Source organism: Trichomycterus rosablanca, chromosome 24 (assembly GCF_030014385.1).
Source record: "Trichomycterus rosablanca isolate fTriRos1 chromosome 24, fTriRos1.hap1, whole genome shotgun sequence".
Lineage (NCBI taxonomy): Eukaryota > Metazoa > Chordata > Actinopteri > Siluriformes > Trichomycteridae > Trichomycterus > Trichomycterus rosablanca.
This window is the reverse complement of record NC_086011.1, coordinates 8,259,314-8,279,085: the sequence shown is the minus strand read 5'-3', so window position 1 is coordinate 8,279,085 and position 19,772 is coordinate 8,259,314. Positions and strand designations below refer to the sequence as shown.

General features: G+C 38.5%; 1 protein-coding gene across 1 annotated transcript; it reads left to right on the top strand.

Moving 5' to 3' along the window:
• Positions 1–5,893: 5,893 nt before the first annotated feature.
• On the top strand, positions 5,894–13,679 carry csf1a (colony stimulating factor 1a (macrophage)). Its single transcript, XM_062986968.1, has 6 exons — positions 5,894–6,125; positions 9,486–9,599; positions 9,769–9,831; positions 10,678–10,848; positions 11,762–11,951; positions 12,538–13,679. Exons 1-6 carry the CDS (start codon positions 6,093–6,095, stop codon positions 12,786–12,788), a joined length of 822 nt encoding a protein of 273 aa, XP_062843038.1. The 5' UTR covers positions 5,894–6,092; the 3' UTR covers positions 12,789–13,679.
• The last annotated feature ends 6,093 nt before the right edge of the window (positions 13,680–19,772 follow it).

Here is a 19,772-nt window from a genome sequence, read left to right as displayed (position 1 = left end):
ATTTTACCATGTTAGTTTTATTCCTTGTATAAATAAACTTACTTTATATATCTACTTATTTCTATTTGTACATATTTGTACATTCTCCCCAGTCTTGACTGATTTTGACTTCAGCATTGAGAATCACCCCAAATTACTGTTAATTACTGTCTCTTTTATCCTGACAGGGTTATGATGACTCCTATATTACCCCAGAAACATTTGGGACAAGGCAGCACGGTGGAAACCCGCACAGACAAATAGACAATGTGGTATCTTCACACTTACAGTAACCAGGGGTGAGGATCAAACCCAGGTCCTGAGGCTTTGGAGCTGTGGAAGATCTGCTACCTGCTGCACACGTCATTACACCATTATACCTTCTGGTAAATCAGAGTCTACATGGTTTTTTGGCCACATGTCCTACAGTCTAGCAGTAAAGAACTTGGCAGATGCTTTTTTAACACTGAGTTTTACTGGTTTTACTGGTGAGTCACAAACAGCAAACTGATGCACAGTTTATGGCTGGAAGTTTGTGGACACTTGACCATGTGTTGAGACATTCCATTTCAAAACCATGAGCATTAACATAAAGTTGGAATCGTAACAGTCTCCACTCTTCTGGGAAGGCAAAGGCTCTGTGCAATCCACTGGAGTCCACAATGCATATGAATGAACACAAACCTGTCAGCAATGGGTGTGGTTGACACACCTAAACCTAATAATTAGAAGGGCTGTGCATATGTTTGGCCATATGTACATGGACACCCAGACAAAATGATGGAATTACCTGATGTTTGACTAACAGAGTCAGTGGCACACTTCCTTCCTCCACCACCCTCCTCCTCCTTGTTTGTCCTCCTCAGCTGCCATCATTAATCAGTGTGTTCAGCTGTACAAGCAGTGGAATGTCTGAAGCTAAAAGTTGGTCAAAGAGGTGAAAGAGGAGCTAATCCCAAAATTAAAACGACATAATAAATATAAATAGTGAAGAAACTAATTCCTGTATCCAATAATAATAATAATAATAATAATAATAATAATAATAATAATAATAATAATAATAATGAAACAATAAAACTATAAGTAATAATAATAATAATATAAAATCAATAAATCTATAAGTATTATTAATAATAATAATAATAATAATAATGAAACAATAAAACTATAAGTAATAATAATAATAATAAAAAACAATAAATCTATAAGTATTATTAATAATAATAATAATAATAATATACAAACAATACATCTATAAGTAATATTGATATTAATATAATAAAAACAATAAATATATAAGTAATAATAATAATAATATAATAATAAAAAAATAAATATATAAATAATAATAGTATAATAAAAATACATCTATAAGTAATATTAACAATAATAAAAAACAATAAATCTGTAAGTAATAATAATAATATAATAAAACAATAAATCTTTAAGTAATAATAATAATATAATAAAAACAATAAATCTATAAGTAATAATAATGATAATATAAAAACAATAAATCTATAAGTAATAATAATAATATAATAAAAACAATAAATCTGTAAGTAATAATAATAATTAAAATAAAAAACAATAAATGTATAAGTAATAATAATAATATAATAAAAACAATAAATCTATAAATAATAATATAAAAATAAATGTATAAGTAATAATAATAATACAATAAAAAACAAGAAACAAATAAGTAGTAGTAATAATAATAATAATAATAATATAATATAAACAATAAATCTATAAGTATTAATAATATAATAAAAACAATAAATCTTTAAGTAATAATAATCATATAATAAAAACAATATTGAATAAGCAATAATAATAATAAACAATAAACCCTAAATTCAAGTTTGTTAAAAAATATACACACAGCAACTATAAGGATTAATAATTTGGTGATCTTTAATTTGTGTGGATTAACAGAGTTTAGATAGAAATATAAATTTAATTTTATAATTTTATTTAATTTCTAATCCAAAAACCCACACTGTTCTGAGAATGACTCAGCATTCCCTGAGTCCCGCAGGAAAACGATAAAATTCAAGCAGCTGTTTATTGCCTAGGGATGTTTCTGATAAACAAGTGAACATCTGTCAGAGATCCGGAGCAAGTATTAATTTAACTATGCAAGGAACTGTCATATGAACAAAATACACTCCTAATATAAATGTGAACTGAACTGTTCAGAAATAAATGACCTGAGTGGAGTTCAGCATGCTCTTCGTCTTACTGAGTGTTTTCTCCATGAACTGGTGTCCTACCACTTCCCAAATCATGCCAATAGGTGGACTAGCAACAAATGAAAGAAATGGAAGATAATGTAATGTAGAACTGTCTGTCTGTCTGTCTATCTATCTATCTATCTATCTATCTATCTATCTATCTATCTATCTATCTATCTATCTATCTATCTATCCGCCTGTCTATCTGTCTGTCCGGCCGTCTATCTATCTGTCTGTCTATCTATCTGTCTGTCTATCTGCCTATCTATCTGTCTGTCTGTCTGTCTGTCTGTCTGTCTGTCTGTCTGTCTATCTGTCTGTCTATCTATCTATCCATACATCCATCTATGTATTGTCTGTCTGTCTGTCTGCCTATCATTATCTTCTTCTGTCTGTCTATCTGTCCATCCATCTATCATCTGTCTGTCTTTATATTCTTCTATCTATCTATCTATCTATCTATCTATCTATCTATCTATCTATCTATCTATCTATCTATCTATCTATCTATCTATCTATCTATCTATCTATCTATCTATCTATCTATCTATCTATCTATCTATCTATTGATCTGTCTATCTATTTATCTGTTGGGCCCTAGAGCAAGGCCCTTAACTCTTTTGGCCGACCCTGCACTCTGACCCCAACTTCCAAACAAGCCAGAATATGTGGGAAAAGCATTTCATCGTACTGTACATTTATATATGACAAATAAAGGCGTTTTATCACCCACTTTCATCTGGTCAAAACATTATAACCACACATCTGACTGTATTTTCCAGCAGAAATAATTAGCTTTAGTGATTGAATGATGCATGAATGCAGGAACAAAATGAACTGTCAGCGTGACATGGCACAATTCTTTAACATTAGTCACGCAACCACAACGGACTGTGTTTCTGAGAACTGAGGAAATTTAGATTTCAGTAAATGTGAGTATATTACAAGCTTTGGTATGGTAAACCATTTTAAGAGTAAAATGTAAAGGATATAAAGACACAATGTGTACTTACTGGGAAAAAAAACTGCTGATTCAAGCAAGTATCTCATTATTTCTATCTATTGGGCCTTATATGTTGGCATTATAACATCAGCAAAAAGAAATGAAAAGCAGAGGAGCCAGCAAATCTGTAAGGAAGAAGCCTTGATAAATAGAAACACCTCCACCTGGAGTGGATTAATGGTCAATGATGTGCAGGTTACTCGTCAATCATCTGTGCCTCAACTCGCCTCCATGCCTCAACTGCTGGCCATACTTGACAAGGCAGAAGGACATGGTTTGTAACCAAGCCTCGCCACCTATCTCCATTGTAGGTGGACTATATTTACAAGGCCAGAAGCTAATATGAACCTTTAGGAGCATACAGTGACAGAGATGGCAGATCCACAAATGCAATTGATAAAATATCCTGAATGAACATGGTGTGCGTTCAAGTGTTCTGAAAAATAGATTCTTCACGCACAATCACATGAATTTTCAGTCCAGCTCAGACCTATGTATGAAGGGCAGTGACAATTAAGAAAGTGTAACAGTGGATGCAAGAGATACAATGTAGAGAGAGTGGTACCCATATAAATAAGCCTTGATTAAAGCAGTTAATGTTGGTGCTTTCCAAGAGTGGTTGATTACTGGAAAATACTGGCATTGGGAAACTCTAACTGGCACATTATGTAAATTTCATTCCAATGCGCTATTGAAGATAAGCTTTTGGCTAAAAGTATGTGGGCACTCAACCATTACCTTACTGGACATCGTATTCCAAAACCATAGGCATTAATCATAGCGGTCATAACAGTCTCCATTCTTCTGAATAAACTTCCCACAAGATTTTGGAATGTGTTTGGGGTATTTGTGTCCATTCAGACCAAATAGCATGACTGATACAGTAAATTAGAAGCCTGGCTTGCTCATAGTTGGAATTCATCCCAAAGGACTCTGTGCAGGCCACTGGAGTTTGTTTACTTTAGATTTGTCAAACTATGTCTATGGATCAGGATTTATTTATGCACGGGGAACAGAAAGTGCCTCTCTCAGACCCATATTGTTTATTTTATTTTATTAGTTTTATACACATCAGCAATGGCTGTGGCTGAACTGAATAACAAGTAGATGTTTCCATGTTTTTGGTTATATGGTGTGTTTTCTGGCTCCATAATTCTTTGTCCCTGTGTGTTACCCAGTACCAGGGTCTAGATTTCAAACAAAACCTCACAATTACCCACACACCATTGAACTCGTGATTGTTGTTTGCCGTTGTAGCCCCCAGATTTATCATTGGGTTTCAATCCATGTAACAAACTTCTCAGAAAGTCGCTGCAGCTTCAATTTCTGCAGCTAATATATACTTTTTGGACCAGGAGAGTCTTTCAGCGAGCCGAAACAGTTAACACTGTTCAAAAGCACTGCAGAGGGGCCGTTGTAGGGTATGAGTAAGTGCTAATGACCCCTTGGCAGGCTTAGTTTGACCCAGAAGCAAAAATGGTGACAAAGCTCAACTCTAGCTCTAAATACTCTGATCTGTGAGAGTTGTGCTTCAATGGGTATGTCTAAAAACCTAGTGAGCTCTCTACGTGTCATACGGATGCTCTTAGATCCCAATTCTTAGATACCTTATTCTGGGTTCGAATCTCAGTGGTGCTATGGGCTGGTCAGGTGTTTCCTTTGACAGAATTGGCTACTGTCTAATGGGGGATGACTGAAATGGCCTACACACTTTCAATGCAGGTCCCAAGTCTGGATAGATGTAGGAGGGTTGCATCAGGATGTGCATTTATGTAAAAAAATCTAGGGTTAGGGTTAGGGTTAGGTATGTGGACCAGAGTCAATACAACTTGCAATCCAGGAACACACATTCACTAATTGCTGTGCCAACAATGCTGCTCCTGCTAGATGTGATGGATACCTGGCAGAATTCACTACAGAAGTCACAGACTGGACTGAACAATGAAGAACTCAAATTGTTTACTTTATTAGAACCCTATTCATTTAAATCATGCTCCAGGCCACCCATGGAGGATGGAGGTCCCTGCTGAGTCTGGTTCCTCTGAAGGTTCCGTTGCCACTGTCACCCTTGGCTTGCCCAACAGGGGGTTTGTCTGTCCTGGATTATGTAAACTTGCTTTGAGACAATGTCTATCCACCTTTCTCATGTTGTTGGTAGGTAAGAGGAATCTAGGGTACCTAAGATGGATTAAACCTGGGCCCATGTTGTTGTGTAGCACCCAAATGTGTCTGCCAAATGTGGGGGCCAGCCATTGTAGCACCAAGTGTACATTTTATAGTATAATAAAAGGATCATAAAGGCTTCTTTAGGGAATCTGTCAGCCATGTCTGCATGTCTCCAGACCACATTAAGGGACACTTTCATTTCAACCAGGCAGTTTTCCCACCCCCAATTGTTACTTCTATGCACAATTATATAACCTTTAATACTGTAGTATTGAGTTTGCAGTGCTGTAGAATAGTGGTAAACAGGAGCTCCAGAATCTTCACCAATATCATTAAAGAGCTGAACATTCAAATGTTAGTTTTGGATATGATCCATCTCTGGAAACTCCCAGTAAGAGCATGATTTCTTGTAAAAGACATGATGTCCTGTAAAAGGAGAGGTAGGAGGGACTCTGGGATAGTGCGCAGTGCACTAAAAAGCCCAAGCCTTTCCACCCATACACTCTCTAAGGGGAGGATGCAGCAATTGCATTGCACGCCTGTTGCAATCAAAATTCGGAGGGTGTTCAAGTACTTAATGATGGTGTGATTAATATTCCAAGACTGGCATGCTCCATTTTCATTCTGGACGATACACAAAATGCAAAGAAGATGTATCAAAATGTGAGTTTTACATATTCCAACTTGATTAGGCCAGCCAGATGAGGCCACAAATCAAGACCCACAAAGCCAAGGTAAGTGAAACCTTATTGTTAAAGCTGGAGCCAGGCTTGTGCACTGGAAACCAGTAAAATGTCATGACAGGGTGCTCGGTAGATACCGTAGTCTATTACTCTAGCCTGTGCCTGCTGAGACCCAAGTTCAAGTCACAATGGTGTCACCAGCCTAGACAGTTGGCTATAGATTCTTGTAGTTTTGGTTGATGCAGTGGGACAGGTGGTGGAGAAATATTTGGAGTGTAGTGTGTTCCTCTGTAGACATCATGACTATGTAGGAGTCAACCACTAGCTGGTAATAAGAGCTAGTTGACATTACATGTGTAGAAGGGGGCGTGTGTCCCTTCTGCCAGCGGACAGGAGACACATATACTGTGGATTCTGCGAGTATTTCGACCCCTTGACTTTCTGGACACTTTGTGTTGTGGATTTAAATTTGAATAGAAATAGTTGCCAGTTTTTAAGTTAATCATCAAAAACTGACATTTTTACTCACAGAAGTTGTTCTGATGTTTTCTTCAGTACATTGTAGAAGCTCCTTTGACAGCAAATACAGCTTATGTTCTTGGATACGTCTCTACTAGCTTTGCACATGTGGATTTAGGCAGTTTATCCCATTTTATGGCCGATCTTCTCAACCTCTGTCTGACTGGATGGTAGGTGTCTATTGGATGGTAGGCGTCTTCAGGTGAACTGTTGCACTAGTCTGACGCAATCAAGGATGTTACTGTATTCGGCTGCATTTATCTGCCCCTGACTTCACAGGAGTCTCCCTGTCCCTGCCATTAAAAACAATTACTATAGGACGATGCTGCCACCACCATGTTTCAGGAATAGTATCATCCAGGTGATGTTCCAAACATCAGAGTTGGGTGATTTAGCAACTCCAAGTGGGTAGTCATATGCTTGTCCTCAACCAGACTTCCGTCTGAGTCATGGAGGGCTGCAGAGATGGTTGTCCGGCCAACAATAAGACCACAGTGGTCCTGGGAACCCTCAAAACCTCAAGTCCTTGCAGACCCAGGTGTCCTGCCTGCCTGTCCAGCATATGTCCAATCGATTCAAATTGCAACAGGTGAACACCAGTTGAGTTCTAGATGCATCTATGGGATAATTAAGACACACATGAGCACCTGACCACAATTTTGAGTACTGTACCCCACTGTAACCCATTTATCATTTAAAAGGAACCCCCATTGACCAGTTGGCATTTAGGTGGTGCACCATCGTGTATGAATTGCTAGATGCCATACCTCACCTCAGTCTGGAGAAGGACTGGTGAGAGATCAAGGGCCCAAACAAAACTTACTTTAAATTACTGCCTGTACGCTTTGTCACCACACTGTACCCCATTCATCATTTGAAAGGGACCCCCATAGGACCCACATTGACCAGTAGGCATTTAGGTGGTAAGCATCATGTATGAATTGCTAGATGCCATACCTCACCTCAGCCTGGAGACGGACTGGTGAGAGATCAAGGGCCCAAACAGAACTTACCTAAAATTACTGCCCATACGCTTTGTCAGCACACTGTACCCCATTTATCATTTGAAAGGGACCCCCATAGGACCCTTATTGACCAGGCATTTAGGTGGTGGACCACTCTCGGCATAGCAATGACACTCTAACATCTCAATATACTTCAATGGTACCATCACAAATGTAGTGTTGTACATTTCTGCCAAATACTATGGTCCTAACAATGCAGAAAACACTGAACCCAACAGTGTTATGTAACATACTGGTGCTTTACAGCCCTGAGATATGTAGCAGAGAGACGTGTGCTCTTTGCAGAACATCTGCATTAGTTCAAAATGTCAAATATTTGTTACTTTGATTAGAATATGTCATATATAGAAGTGGCTTTTTGAATGCAAGAGCAAGACTGCGACATGTCCACTGTAAACAATCAAATGCTGGGTTTTGGAACAACTTTGGAATTTAGCCCACAGACATTCCTCAGTACACATGTCAGTATTCTGAGCTGCTATAATAATTATGCCACAAATGAGAGAACACTGTGGTTGTGGTCTGCAGATCTTATTTGTTAAGATTTATGGCAAGAGGAGTTGTGTAGCTGACTCTGACACTGTGCAGTAATGTTCCAGCACAAATGCAATCTCACTGTGGTCAACCAAGTTCCTTCCACTACTCAGCATTCTGGGTGGCTAGCTCAGGCTGGTAAAGCTGTTAGGCTGGACTTTGATGGTTTATAATGGACTTTTTATGCTGGTATGGCTGGTTCTAGCTGGTCAGACACTGTAAGTTGTTTTTAAGCAAGGCTTAGGATCCTGCAATAGCGTCATGGGCTTTGTTTGCTGTGTTGGTTGGTCACCTCAAGTCATACATACCTCACCTCAGCCTGGAGATTGACTAGTGAGAGACCAAGAGCCCAAACAAAACATACATATTCATTACACGGGTGGATGCCCATCCAGTGGATTGCCTTAATAACTGCGTAACCCTTTATGCACAGAGATTTAGTTGGATTCTCTAAATCCTGTAATCATTTTATGGACTGTAGATGGTAAAATCCCCAAATGCCTTCCATGTAATTCTGTAGTGGTACCAGCTAAATGCCACTGAAATTTTTAACAATATTTTTATCCCATTTCGAAACAAATCTGCTTGATTTAGTCAAGTATGAAAAATGACACATTTTGATTCTTTAAATCCTGTAATAATTTTATGGATTGTAGATGGTAAAATGCCCAAATGCCTTTCAATTGCGTATTAAAAAAACTTATTAATAATGTTTAAAATAAACAATATAGGTTTCTGGCATTGTCCTTAAAGTACAGAGATTTATTTGAGTTCTTATGGACTGTAGATGTTAAAAATCACCAAATGCCTTTCAATTGCATATTAATAAACCTCATTAATAATGTTAAAAATAAACAATATAGGTTTTTGGCATTGCCCTTAAAGTACAGAGATTTATTTGAATTCTTAAAATCTTGTAATAATTTTATGGACTGTAAATGATAAAATCACCATATGCCATTTAATTGCATGTTAAAAAAATGACTTTATTAATAATATTAACAGCAAACAATGTAGGTTGTGGCATTGCCATTAATGCACTGAGATTTATTTGAATTCTCTAAATCCTGTAATAATTGTATGGAGATGGTAAAAAAAAAACTTAATTGATAATGTCAAAAAAGAAACAGTATATGTTTTTGCAATGCCCTTAATGTGTAGAAATTTCTTTAGATTCTCTAAATCCTGTAAATACTTATGGACTTTGCACTGTGTTCGATAAATGCCTGTAAGGAACAGTTTAAAAATCACTGCTTTCTGTTTTTATTTGCTTTTATTTTAGTTTCACTTCATGTTTGTCCAAGTAACAAAAATGTGTTATTTATGACTGCAGATATGGCAGCTCTGCTTTTTCCTTGCTCTGTGCTTGCATTTGGAATGTGGTGCTGCTCCAGGTTCATGTAAGCACTCTGTGACCGAGGACCATCTTAACAGTTTAGATCATCTGGTGAGCATTTTATATTATGGTAAATCGACAAAATATTTTTATTTTATTAAAATAAAATATTTAATTTATTTTATTTTTATTAATTTTACGTCAACCTTCTTCTATTATATTTAAAACTTTTATTAAGACCTATCTGTTTTTTTTTTTTTAATTATTTTCTTTACTTCAGATTGGAAATCAAGTCCTAAGTGGATGCTCTATAACCTATAATTTCACTGAACACCAGAACCTGGTATGATGCTTTTACTCAGCTTTAATTATTATTATTATTATTATTATTATTATTATTATTATTACTATTGTTATAATTGTTATTATTATTATTATTGTTGTTGCTATTATTATTATTATCATTATTGTTGTTATTATATTATTATTATTATTGGTGTTATTATTATTATTATTATTATATTATTATTATTATTGGTGTTGTTATTATTATTATTATTATTATTATTATTGTTATTATTATTATTGTTATTGTTAGTATTATTATCATACTGTTATTATTATTGTTATTATTATTATTGATGTTGTTATTATTATCATTATTATTATTATTGTCATGATTGTTATTATTATTGTTGTTATTATTGTTATAACTATTATTGTTATTATGATTATTGTTATTATTATGATTATTGTTATTTTTATAATTGTGGATAATATGGATCAGGGTGTGGCTCTTTGTACAAAAAGCTGATATGCATAGGAACTCGCCTCATGCAGGTGAAAATATGCAGTCGGTACTGCACACGTGTCGGAGGGGGCGTGTCAGTCTTGGCTCTCCTCAACCAGGGTGGAGATCAACATCAGTATGGAAGCATATTGGATACGACTAGATGGGAGGAAAATGCAAATAAATAAATGTGTCTGTGAAAATGTATGCCCAGGCCATGTCACAAGTGACGTTCCAATTCACCCTATAGGGGTTCAATGGAGCTGAGCGAAGGGTTGTTTTTCTATACTAATACAACATAACCTGGCATACAAGTATATAGTGAATACATAGTGCTTGGACATTTTTTGTTTTTCTTATTAATTATAATTATGTGACCTGTTCATCTGTATCTTTCAGAGTGAAGTCTGCTACATAAAAGCAGCGTTTCCTTACATCCTGGACCTCCTGAAAACACACTTCACGTATAGAGATGATTCTGATAACTATAAGTACACTTCGTCACTGGAGAGATTATACTACAACATTTATTCCCAGCAGTGCATCCCTTCCATTGATGAGGCCATTGAGGTGAAGTCACAGGGTGATAGATATTGTTATAGGAAGTTTTATGCAATATGCAACCATCATAGCATTTTAACTTTAACCTTTAGCACCCTAAAGACGTATCAATAAAGTCTTAGCAATCATTTTAAGAGTGTAATGTTTAAAGGTGTGGCAGCTGTTCAAGAGCTGCTAAACATTTGAAATAGTGTTCTTCTGCACAACCTAGTTTGCCCAACAGCTGGGCCATGGAGGCGCTGTAGTATGTTGATCTGTCAGCATCTCTCAGTTGACATTCACCTCTGCTTTGTATTCCTCTGCGCTGCCCAGTTTGGCCAACAGCTGGGGCACAGAGGCGCTGTAGCATTTTAATCTGTCAGCCTCTCTTAGCTGACAATTACCTGTGCCTTGCATTCCTCTGCACCACCTAGTTTGGCTGGCAGCTGGGGCATGTAGACGCAGTAGTATGTTGATCTGTCGGCCTCTCTCAGCTGACAATCACCTGTGTCTTGTATTTCTCTGCACTGCCCAGTTGGGCCAGCAACTGGGGCACAGAGGCGCTGTAGCATTTTAATTTGTCAGCCTCTCTTAGCTGACAATTACCTGTGCCTTGCATTCCTCTGCATTGCCTAGTTTGGCTGGCAGCTGGGGCATGGAGACGCAGTAGTATGTTGATCTGTCGGCCTCTCTCAGTTGTCAATCACCTATGTCTTGAATTCCACCTATTTCAAGCTATAAGACAAACAGCCAATCTTAGCATTCAGGAGCTCATCTGTTTTAAAAAGGGCAGTTAACATGTCTTGAGGGAAGCACATGCTAGCCCTTACCTTACAAGGTTGGTAGCTTTCAGGGGATTGGTGACTTGTGTAATAGGTCAGACCTGGAAGGGAATAAGTAAGAAAATGAATCAAGTGTTTGTAATTGTTCTTCCTCTGTTCAGGAAAATCCAGTGAAGTTTGCCAGGCTGTACACGTCCTCGCCAGTGGAGGCGCTAGCAAAAGCCAAGCTGGTCATTCAAATGTACAGAAATCTGATGACTAAGAATGAAGGATTGGTGGAGTGGAACTGTGAGGATGAGTACGCTAAGGACTTTGAAGATTCTTCCTTTGGAGATCACAACGAGACAACAGGTAACCAGAACAACTATGGAAAATAAATTGGGTTTTTTGATACGTGTGAGGTCAACCACTAATGTTGGGTTTGAAGGTCTTGCTCGGTTGATGTGTCAGTGGTAACCATTAGAAGATTACTGAACAACATTGACCAGACTCCACGACACATCCCACTCTTGACCAAGATGCGCAGCAAGGGTCAACTGGAATATGCCAAATTAAATCTGGACTAATCAATCAAAACTGGATTTTATTCTGTGGGCTTTGAGAGCTCCCAAAACACAGTGGCCTCAATCATTTTGAAATGGAAGAAGCTTGGCGCCACCTTCAACCTTCCAAGAGTTGTCCATCCAGCCTGGGTCAGGGAGGTTAGAAAGAACCCAACAGTCAGTGTAGAGCTTTGAAAGTCCTGGCAAAAGATGGAAAACCCTGCTGGATGCTGTAGTGTTGTCAAACGTTTAGTCCTGCACTGTTCTTTTGGTGTATTGCACTTGGTGAAGGCTTTGTAGACAAGCTCATCTTGCTTTTACACAATTATACTGTGAATTTGTTTGGGTAATTCGCTAATTTAACAGATTGTTTCTTGCTTTTTGTACCATCACAGATCTGGAGGATAAGCCCACGGTTCCATCTTCTGGAATGGACAGTGAACCAACAAAGGTCCCTTCGTCTTCCACTGGGTCCTCACCTACCCAGTCAGCATTTCAGCTATCTCCCAAATCAAACCCTTCACTCCCTTCAGATAGATACACGAAACTTACACACGCCTGGAAATCTTCAGATACCAAAGACCCAGGAACTCCATCCCATTTCCTATCCAAGCTAATTCAGTCTGATTATGTCAACAACAACTGAATCTAAGAGACACAAAACTAGACCCAACCAATGACCTTTCATCACTGAATGTACATCAGGAGGTTTCAGATAATGTCAGCCCTCTGTTCAAGATTGAACTGATGCCAGCACTCCAACAAACATCTAGAAGAACCTCTACAAGATCTAGTCCCTAGCTTGAGTTGTGTCTAGATGTGTCTAGTTGTAGTCAACCTGTTGCAATTTAAATGTATTGTACATAGTTTGGATCTATAAGTGTGAATGGTGTTAATGAATGGTCATGTAAAGGACTATGTCACCACGAGATTTTTGGACAGAACTTACTAATCATCTTACTAATACTGTACCTTCCCAATGGTAACATGGTGGTGATTGGAAACAAGGAGAATGTTAAGAATTGTGGGACTAATTAATGCCAAGTACTGGAACATCCTTAAAAAACATCTACAGTGCACCTTACAATAAAACAATGACCCAAAGCATACAGCCAAGACAACACTGGAGTGATTTTGGGGCAAGTCTGTAGTGGCAAAGCCAAAGCGCAGACTAAAATCTAATCAAACATCTGGAGAAAGACCTTAAGATGACGGGTCACAGATGCTTACCCATCCAATCAGACAGACCTTAAAAGAATCTGTCAATCCACAACACAATACATTGTATCCAGATGTCAAGGTGTATGCATACTTGCTGAATTCACTGTATTGTTAGAGGAGCTAAGGTCACTGTGTTTCTTCAGCAATATAACATCCAATCACCTTCCGTTTCTGCATGTGTAACTTCACTCTACAGTATATGTGTCTAAGAAGTGTCTTCTTTGTAACTATGACAAACCATCCAATCTTCATAGAATCCAGTGTTTAGTGTAATGTTTCTTCATGTGCACATACAATAAATGCCTGTCTCGGACAACTGGTGGTCAAGAATTATTTATCACCAACTTTTAATGTACTTCCCTATTGCCATCTGCATCACCCCCATGCTGGCCGAGAAGAGCTGTAGACTTGCCCCATCTTACACATGTACAATCATAATCTGTTTCTTTTACACCAGCCAGCAGTGGATTCTAGCAAATAGCCTTACCACCTACATAGAGTCTTTATGCCCTAAGTGTATCCACTATTCATTCTGGCACCTCAACCAGTACCAGTGGTTGCATTTTTTTAACAAATATATAAGTAGTGGCGCCCAGGTGGTGCAGCGGGATATTCCGCTAGCACACCAGCACCGAGATTCTGAACTTCTCGGTTGGAATCTCAGCTCTGCCACCGGTCGGCTGGGCACAATTGGCAGTGCCTGGAGCAGACAACAATCGGCCACCATGTCTGCTGGGTGGGATCTTTAACTAACTAATAGTTAGTCAGCTAGAGGGAGCATGTGATAGTATTTTGGAAACAAGGTGGGAAAGAAAAGCGAGGTATCCTGCAAAGATCACAACAAAAGCACAGCAGGTAATTATTTTTTTCCATAAATAGATTGCTTGACAGGAAGTCAATTTATCGTGAAGCCTTGGATACCCACTATCATAAGACAAAGCCAATCATGTCTGTATGTAGATGCTTAATCAAACAGTAGTACAGCTGAAGATTCAAACCCTAGATCCCAGTGGTAGTGGGCTACCAAAATTTACCTGTGCGCCACCCAAGGGTCCATGTAAAATCCCAGTGGTGACTGGGAACAAGGAGACTGGTAAGAATTGTGGGACTAATTAATGCCAAATATAAGAATATCCCTAAAGAAAACATCTACAGTGCATGTTTCAATGAAACAACGACCCAAAGCACACAGCCAAGACAACAATGAAGTAATTTTGGAGCAAGTCTGTAAGTGGTCTTTGTTAATAAATAAATTAGAATACATAAACAGATAAATTAATTTTAAAAAATCACCAGACAACACAGGAACCACATCCTAACTGTGAACTGTAGAACTACATGCACTCATCACTAAGCATTGCAGCTTATGTCGTTCCTTCCTCAAAGGATGTGATGATAATAATCAGCACCACAAACCACAATTTTTTTTTTTTGCAAGCTTTATTTAGTTCTCAAGGGTTTAATACACAGAACGGAATGTTTCATTTCCAAGTATCAAAGTACACAGTATTTTACAGCTCTGTAAATAATTTCATCTTGGTTATAAATCTACTTCATCCTGCTGAAATATCCCAATTTCTGCCACTAAATATCTAGCCTAGGATTGAAAATTCCCAATCCTTATTTTGATTTCTGGATTTTTCCACTTTAATCTCCCAATATAGTCATTTCTTGGTCATGTGACTCTAGTTTCTAGTCATTTCATCAATGAGAGCCATATCACCACACGCCTCCAGTCTACGTCCACCAGAGTTCACTGGTCAGTATTGGGTAACCACACAGACTGGTATCAACTTCGGAAATAATACCTAAAGGTAAAATCACTGGCAACCAAGAGAAGCAAAATTTCTCATTGACGTTATTAATGCTGAGCACTTTATTAGGAACATTGTGGTACGCAAGATGTTGTTTCTCTAGTCTTTTATTATTGGACACTGTCTGATCACAGAACGCTGTTGACTATGTATTTTTGGTTAAAATACTATAATCCTCACATTTATATTAATATATATATATATATATATATACAGTATATATATATATATATATATATATATATATATATATATATAATACTTATATTATATTATATTAATAATTTATATTTATTTGTTTAAAAACCCCAACAACCCTGCTATACTTGCTACACTTCCAGTCATTTTAGTGCCAAGAATGGTCCTCCAACCAATGAACGTCTGGTCATTTGGGGTCCCTTTTGACTGATAAATGAGGTACAGGGGTCACAACGTGTACAGAGAAAGAGCAGGTGGGTTACAGTCAGTAATTTTTTGTACTCAAAGTCAATCTGTATTATAATCAATAAACAATTTTTAACAATCTAGTATTTTCCTGGTCATGTGATTCTAGTTTCTAGTCATTTCATCAATGAGAGCCGGATCACCACACGCCTCCTCAGACAAGTCTTCAATCTATGGCCACCAATGTCCACCGGCCAGTGTTGGGTTCCCAAACAGAGCCTCCTCCCCTCCACTTGTGAAGCACACCCCACCTTCCTCCAACCTTCCTGCCTGCCTGGCCAGGTTGGCGGTTCATCTGGGATTCAAACCAGTTCAAACACTCAGTCTTTTGAGGTGCAACATATAACCTTTAAAATGTTTTAATATGATAAAAACATTAAATCAAGCTTCAGATTTCAAGAGCAGCATGTCTAATTCCTACTTTGTAGCTTTGTTAAAGACGACGGTGCTGTAATGCACCGACCCGTCATCGCTCTTGCCGCTGTTGCTCTCGCTACTGGTTTCACAGTCTTCCAGATCTTCTCCAGGTGTGATGGCTTCTACCATGTTCACATAGTCCTCGTTTTTTTCCACCACCACATTTTCGTAGTCCGGTGTGGTCACAGAATTTTTGTCAGGGTCGTTGTCCGCACCCTTAGGTCTGGCTTTCAGACTCAGATATTGATTGTAGTTCTCAAAGTATGAATTTTCAACCTGAAAGTAGAAATTGAACAAAAGTCATTAGTATGGTGTTGCTCCTATTTACGGCTATAACAGCCTTCGCTCTTCTAAAAAAGGCAAGATTTTAAAAAGAATGACCGTTTGTCATGTCATGCGCTGATTTTGGACAAGAAATGAGTGCAGTAAGGTTGACGTAAGGGGTTTGTGCAGGCCAGTGCAGTTTCTTCTCACCAAATTTGTCAAGCCATGTTACAGGACATTTGTACACCAGGGAAAGGTCAAGCTGGAACAGGAAAAAGCCGACCCCTTCTTATTCGCACATACTTCGTGTGCGAGGTAAGTCTTGCGCATGGAGAGTCACATGCTGATCTCTATGTTACTCCACTCCATACCCATACCCATAGGGGTCCTTACACAGCATCAAAGACTTTGGCCAATTTTGTGTGCCAATCTCGTGGAGTTCCGAATCCCAGTGCTGGTGTCCTAGCAAAATATTCCATTGCGCCACCTGGGCACCAGATTATTAATATTATTAAGTGTCGTCAAGTCCATTCCGACTCCTGGTAAGCATATGAATAGCGTTTCTCTAGAACAGTGGTCCCCAAACACTGGGACGCAGACCAGTACTGGTCAGTGGGTCATTTATTACCGGGCTGCACAGAAAGAATAAATAATTACAGATGGCTACAAGAGCAATTCAATTTCCAAAACTCTTCGGATGTTATTGTCTCCAATCACCACTAGGTGGGAGCAGCATCTCGTTGCTTAGAAAAGAAGAGGTTAGGATTCACACAGATTTTCCATTTTATTGTTATTCTATTTTAAATACTTCTGCCCCCGCTGGTCCGTGAAATTATATCTTATATATCCGTGCTGCAAAAAATGTTGGGGACCACTGCTTTACGACAGCGGTTCCCAACCTTTTTTGCACCATGGACCGGTTTTCATATAAAATATAATTCCACGGACCAGTGGGGGTGGAGGGACTTAGAATTACTATACTGCTATAAATAGAATATAATAACTATTTTCGCTGCAACAAGACGATGCTTCCACCTGGGGGTGATATGAGACGATAAACACCCATGTGTTGGAAATAAAAGCAGTGTTTTCATGGCTGATGTGGCGATTCTGTGCGGCCCGGAAATAAATGACCCACGGACCGGTACCGGTCCGCAGCCCGGTGGTTGGGGACCTGTGCTCTAGAACATTCCATCTTCTGTTTGGATCTTCAGGCTTTTCAATGGCTTGTTTCAATCCATTTATGTGTATCCATTTATGTTGTTGATGTCCATCCTCTTCCTTTTTTACAATGAATTGGTTCCTCTCATAATGTTTTAAAATAATACAATTTTAGTTTGGTTGGGCCTTCAGTAAGAGGTAAGTGTGCCTGAAACACCTGACCTTAATAATTAGGAGAGTCTACATACTTTTACCATAGTTAATTACAGTCTTGGTGTCTGATTTTTTGGATTAAAGTAGGTCCATGTATGTACATGTGTTTGCCGGGTTTTTTGGTGGGGGAGGGGTAAAAGTTAGTGCTGAGGCATGCCCACTTCCCTTAGTGACAAATTCAAATAGAACTTGTTTGCTGCTATACTTACAGATTGAGTAGAGCTCTCAGAACTAGTGGAGGATGAATCGCTGTCATCTGCACCTTCAAAACAAAAATAACAGTTCAGCGTAGCAGAAAGTCAGAATTACTAACTAACTAAGATTTTTAAAATGGACATGACAATTATGTACCTATAATAATAATAATAATATATGTCATATTTTCTATTTATTTACTATATATTATTTCTTATGGCCAACAAGCTTATGGTCAGGTGTCCACATACTTTTGGCTATATGGTATATGCATTACGTTTTTAAAATCTGAAACACTTTAAAGGAAGATCATTGACATCTTCTATCTGTAAGTGAAACTTTACTGTAGGTCTGCTGAGGCTGGTTGGTGCCACCGTTGGAGTTTGCATGTTGTGAGTTACTATCCAGGTTGTTCATGTTAAAAGTGCCTTCTTCAAGGTTTGAGTCTTCTACACATTCTTAAAACAAAGAAACAAACAACAATAGTTATATATATAATAGTTAGATTTATTTATGTATTTATTAATTATTAATATTTATTTATTAATACATTATTTATTTAGTAATTAATTTTTTAATTTAATTTTGTTGTTATTTTTATTAACTATTTGATTCTTGTCTCGGCAGGTCCAGTTCAATTGGTAAACAGTGGACACTGGACAGGACGCCATTCCATCCTAGGACTTTGACCATCCCCACCCCTTAAGACAAAGCTAATCATGCCTGTCGGACTCCGAAGGCCGATAGGACCACTGATATATACAGGGGTTGGACAAAATAACTGAAACACCTGGTTTTAGACCACAATAATTTATTAGTATGGTGTAGGGCCTCCTTTTGCGGCCAATACAGCGTCAATTCGTCTTGGAAATGACATATACAAGTCCTGCACAGTGGTCAGAGGGATTTTAAGCCATTCTTCTTGCAGGATAGTGGCCAGGTCACTACGTGATGCTGGTGGAGGAAAACGTTTCCTGACTCGCTTCTCCAAAACACCCCAAAGTGGCTCAATAATATTTAGATCTGGTGACTGTGCAGGCCATGGGAGATGTTCAACTTCACTTTCATGTTCATCAAACCAATCTTTCACCAGTCTTGCTGTGTGTATTGGTGCATTGTCATCCTGATACACGGCACCGCCATTGGATGCACATGGTCCTTCAGAATGGTTCGGTAGTCCTTGGCAGTGATGGCCCATCTAGCACAAGTATTGGGCCAAGGGAATGCCATGATATGGCAGCCAAAACCATCACTGATCCACCCCCATGCTTCACTCTGGGCATGCAACAGTCTGGGTGGTACGCTTCTTTGGGGCTTCTCCACACCGTAACTCTCCCGGATGTGGGGAAAACAGTAAAGGTGGACTCATCAGAGAACAATACATGTTTCACATTGTCCACAGCCCAAGATTTGCGCTCCTTGCACCATTGAAACCGACGTTTGGCATTGGCACGAGTGACCAAAGGTTTGGCTATAGCAGCCCGGCCGTGTATATTGACCCTGTGGAGCTCCCGACGGACAGTTCTGGTGGAAACAGGAGAGTTGATGTGCACATTTAATTCTGCCGTGATTTGGGCAGCCGTGGTTTTATGTTTTTTGGATACAATCCGGGTTAGCACCCGAACATCCCTTTCAGACAGCTTCCTCTTGCGTCCACAGTTAATCCTGTTGGATGTGGTTTGTCCTTCTTGGTGGTATGCTGACATTACCCTGGATACCGTGGCTCTTGATACATCACAAAGACTTGCTGTCTTGGTCACAGATGCGCCAGCAAGACGTGCACCAACAATTTGTCCTCTTTTGAACTCTGGTATGTCACCCATAATGTTGTGTGCATTGCAATATTTTGAGCAAAACTGTGCTCTTACCCTGCTAATTGAACCTTCACACTCTGCTCTTAC

What these genes read in the sequence shown, in the direction of transcription:
- csf1a (XM_062986968.1), top strand. Translation starts at nt 6,093, where the DNA reads ATGAGGCCACAAATCAAGACCCACAAAGCCAAG. An exon ending in TTAACAGTTTAGATCATCTG is followed by an intron (nt 9,600 to 9,768) that starts GTGAGCATTTTA and finishes TCTTTACTTCAG; the next exon opens with ATTGGAAATCAAGTCCTAAG. An exon ending in AGATCACAACGAGACAACAG is followed by an intron (nt 11,952 to 12,537) that starts GTAACCAGAACA and finishes GTACCATCACAG; the next exon opens with ATCTGGAGGATAAGCCCACG.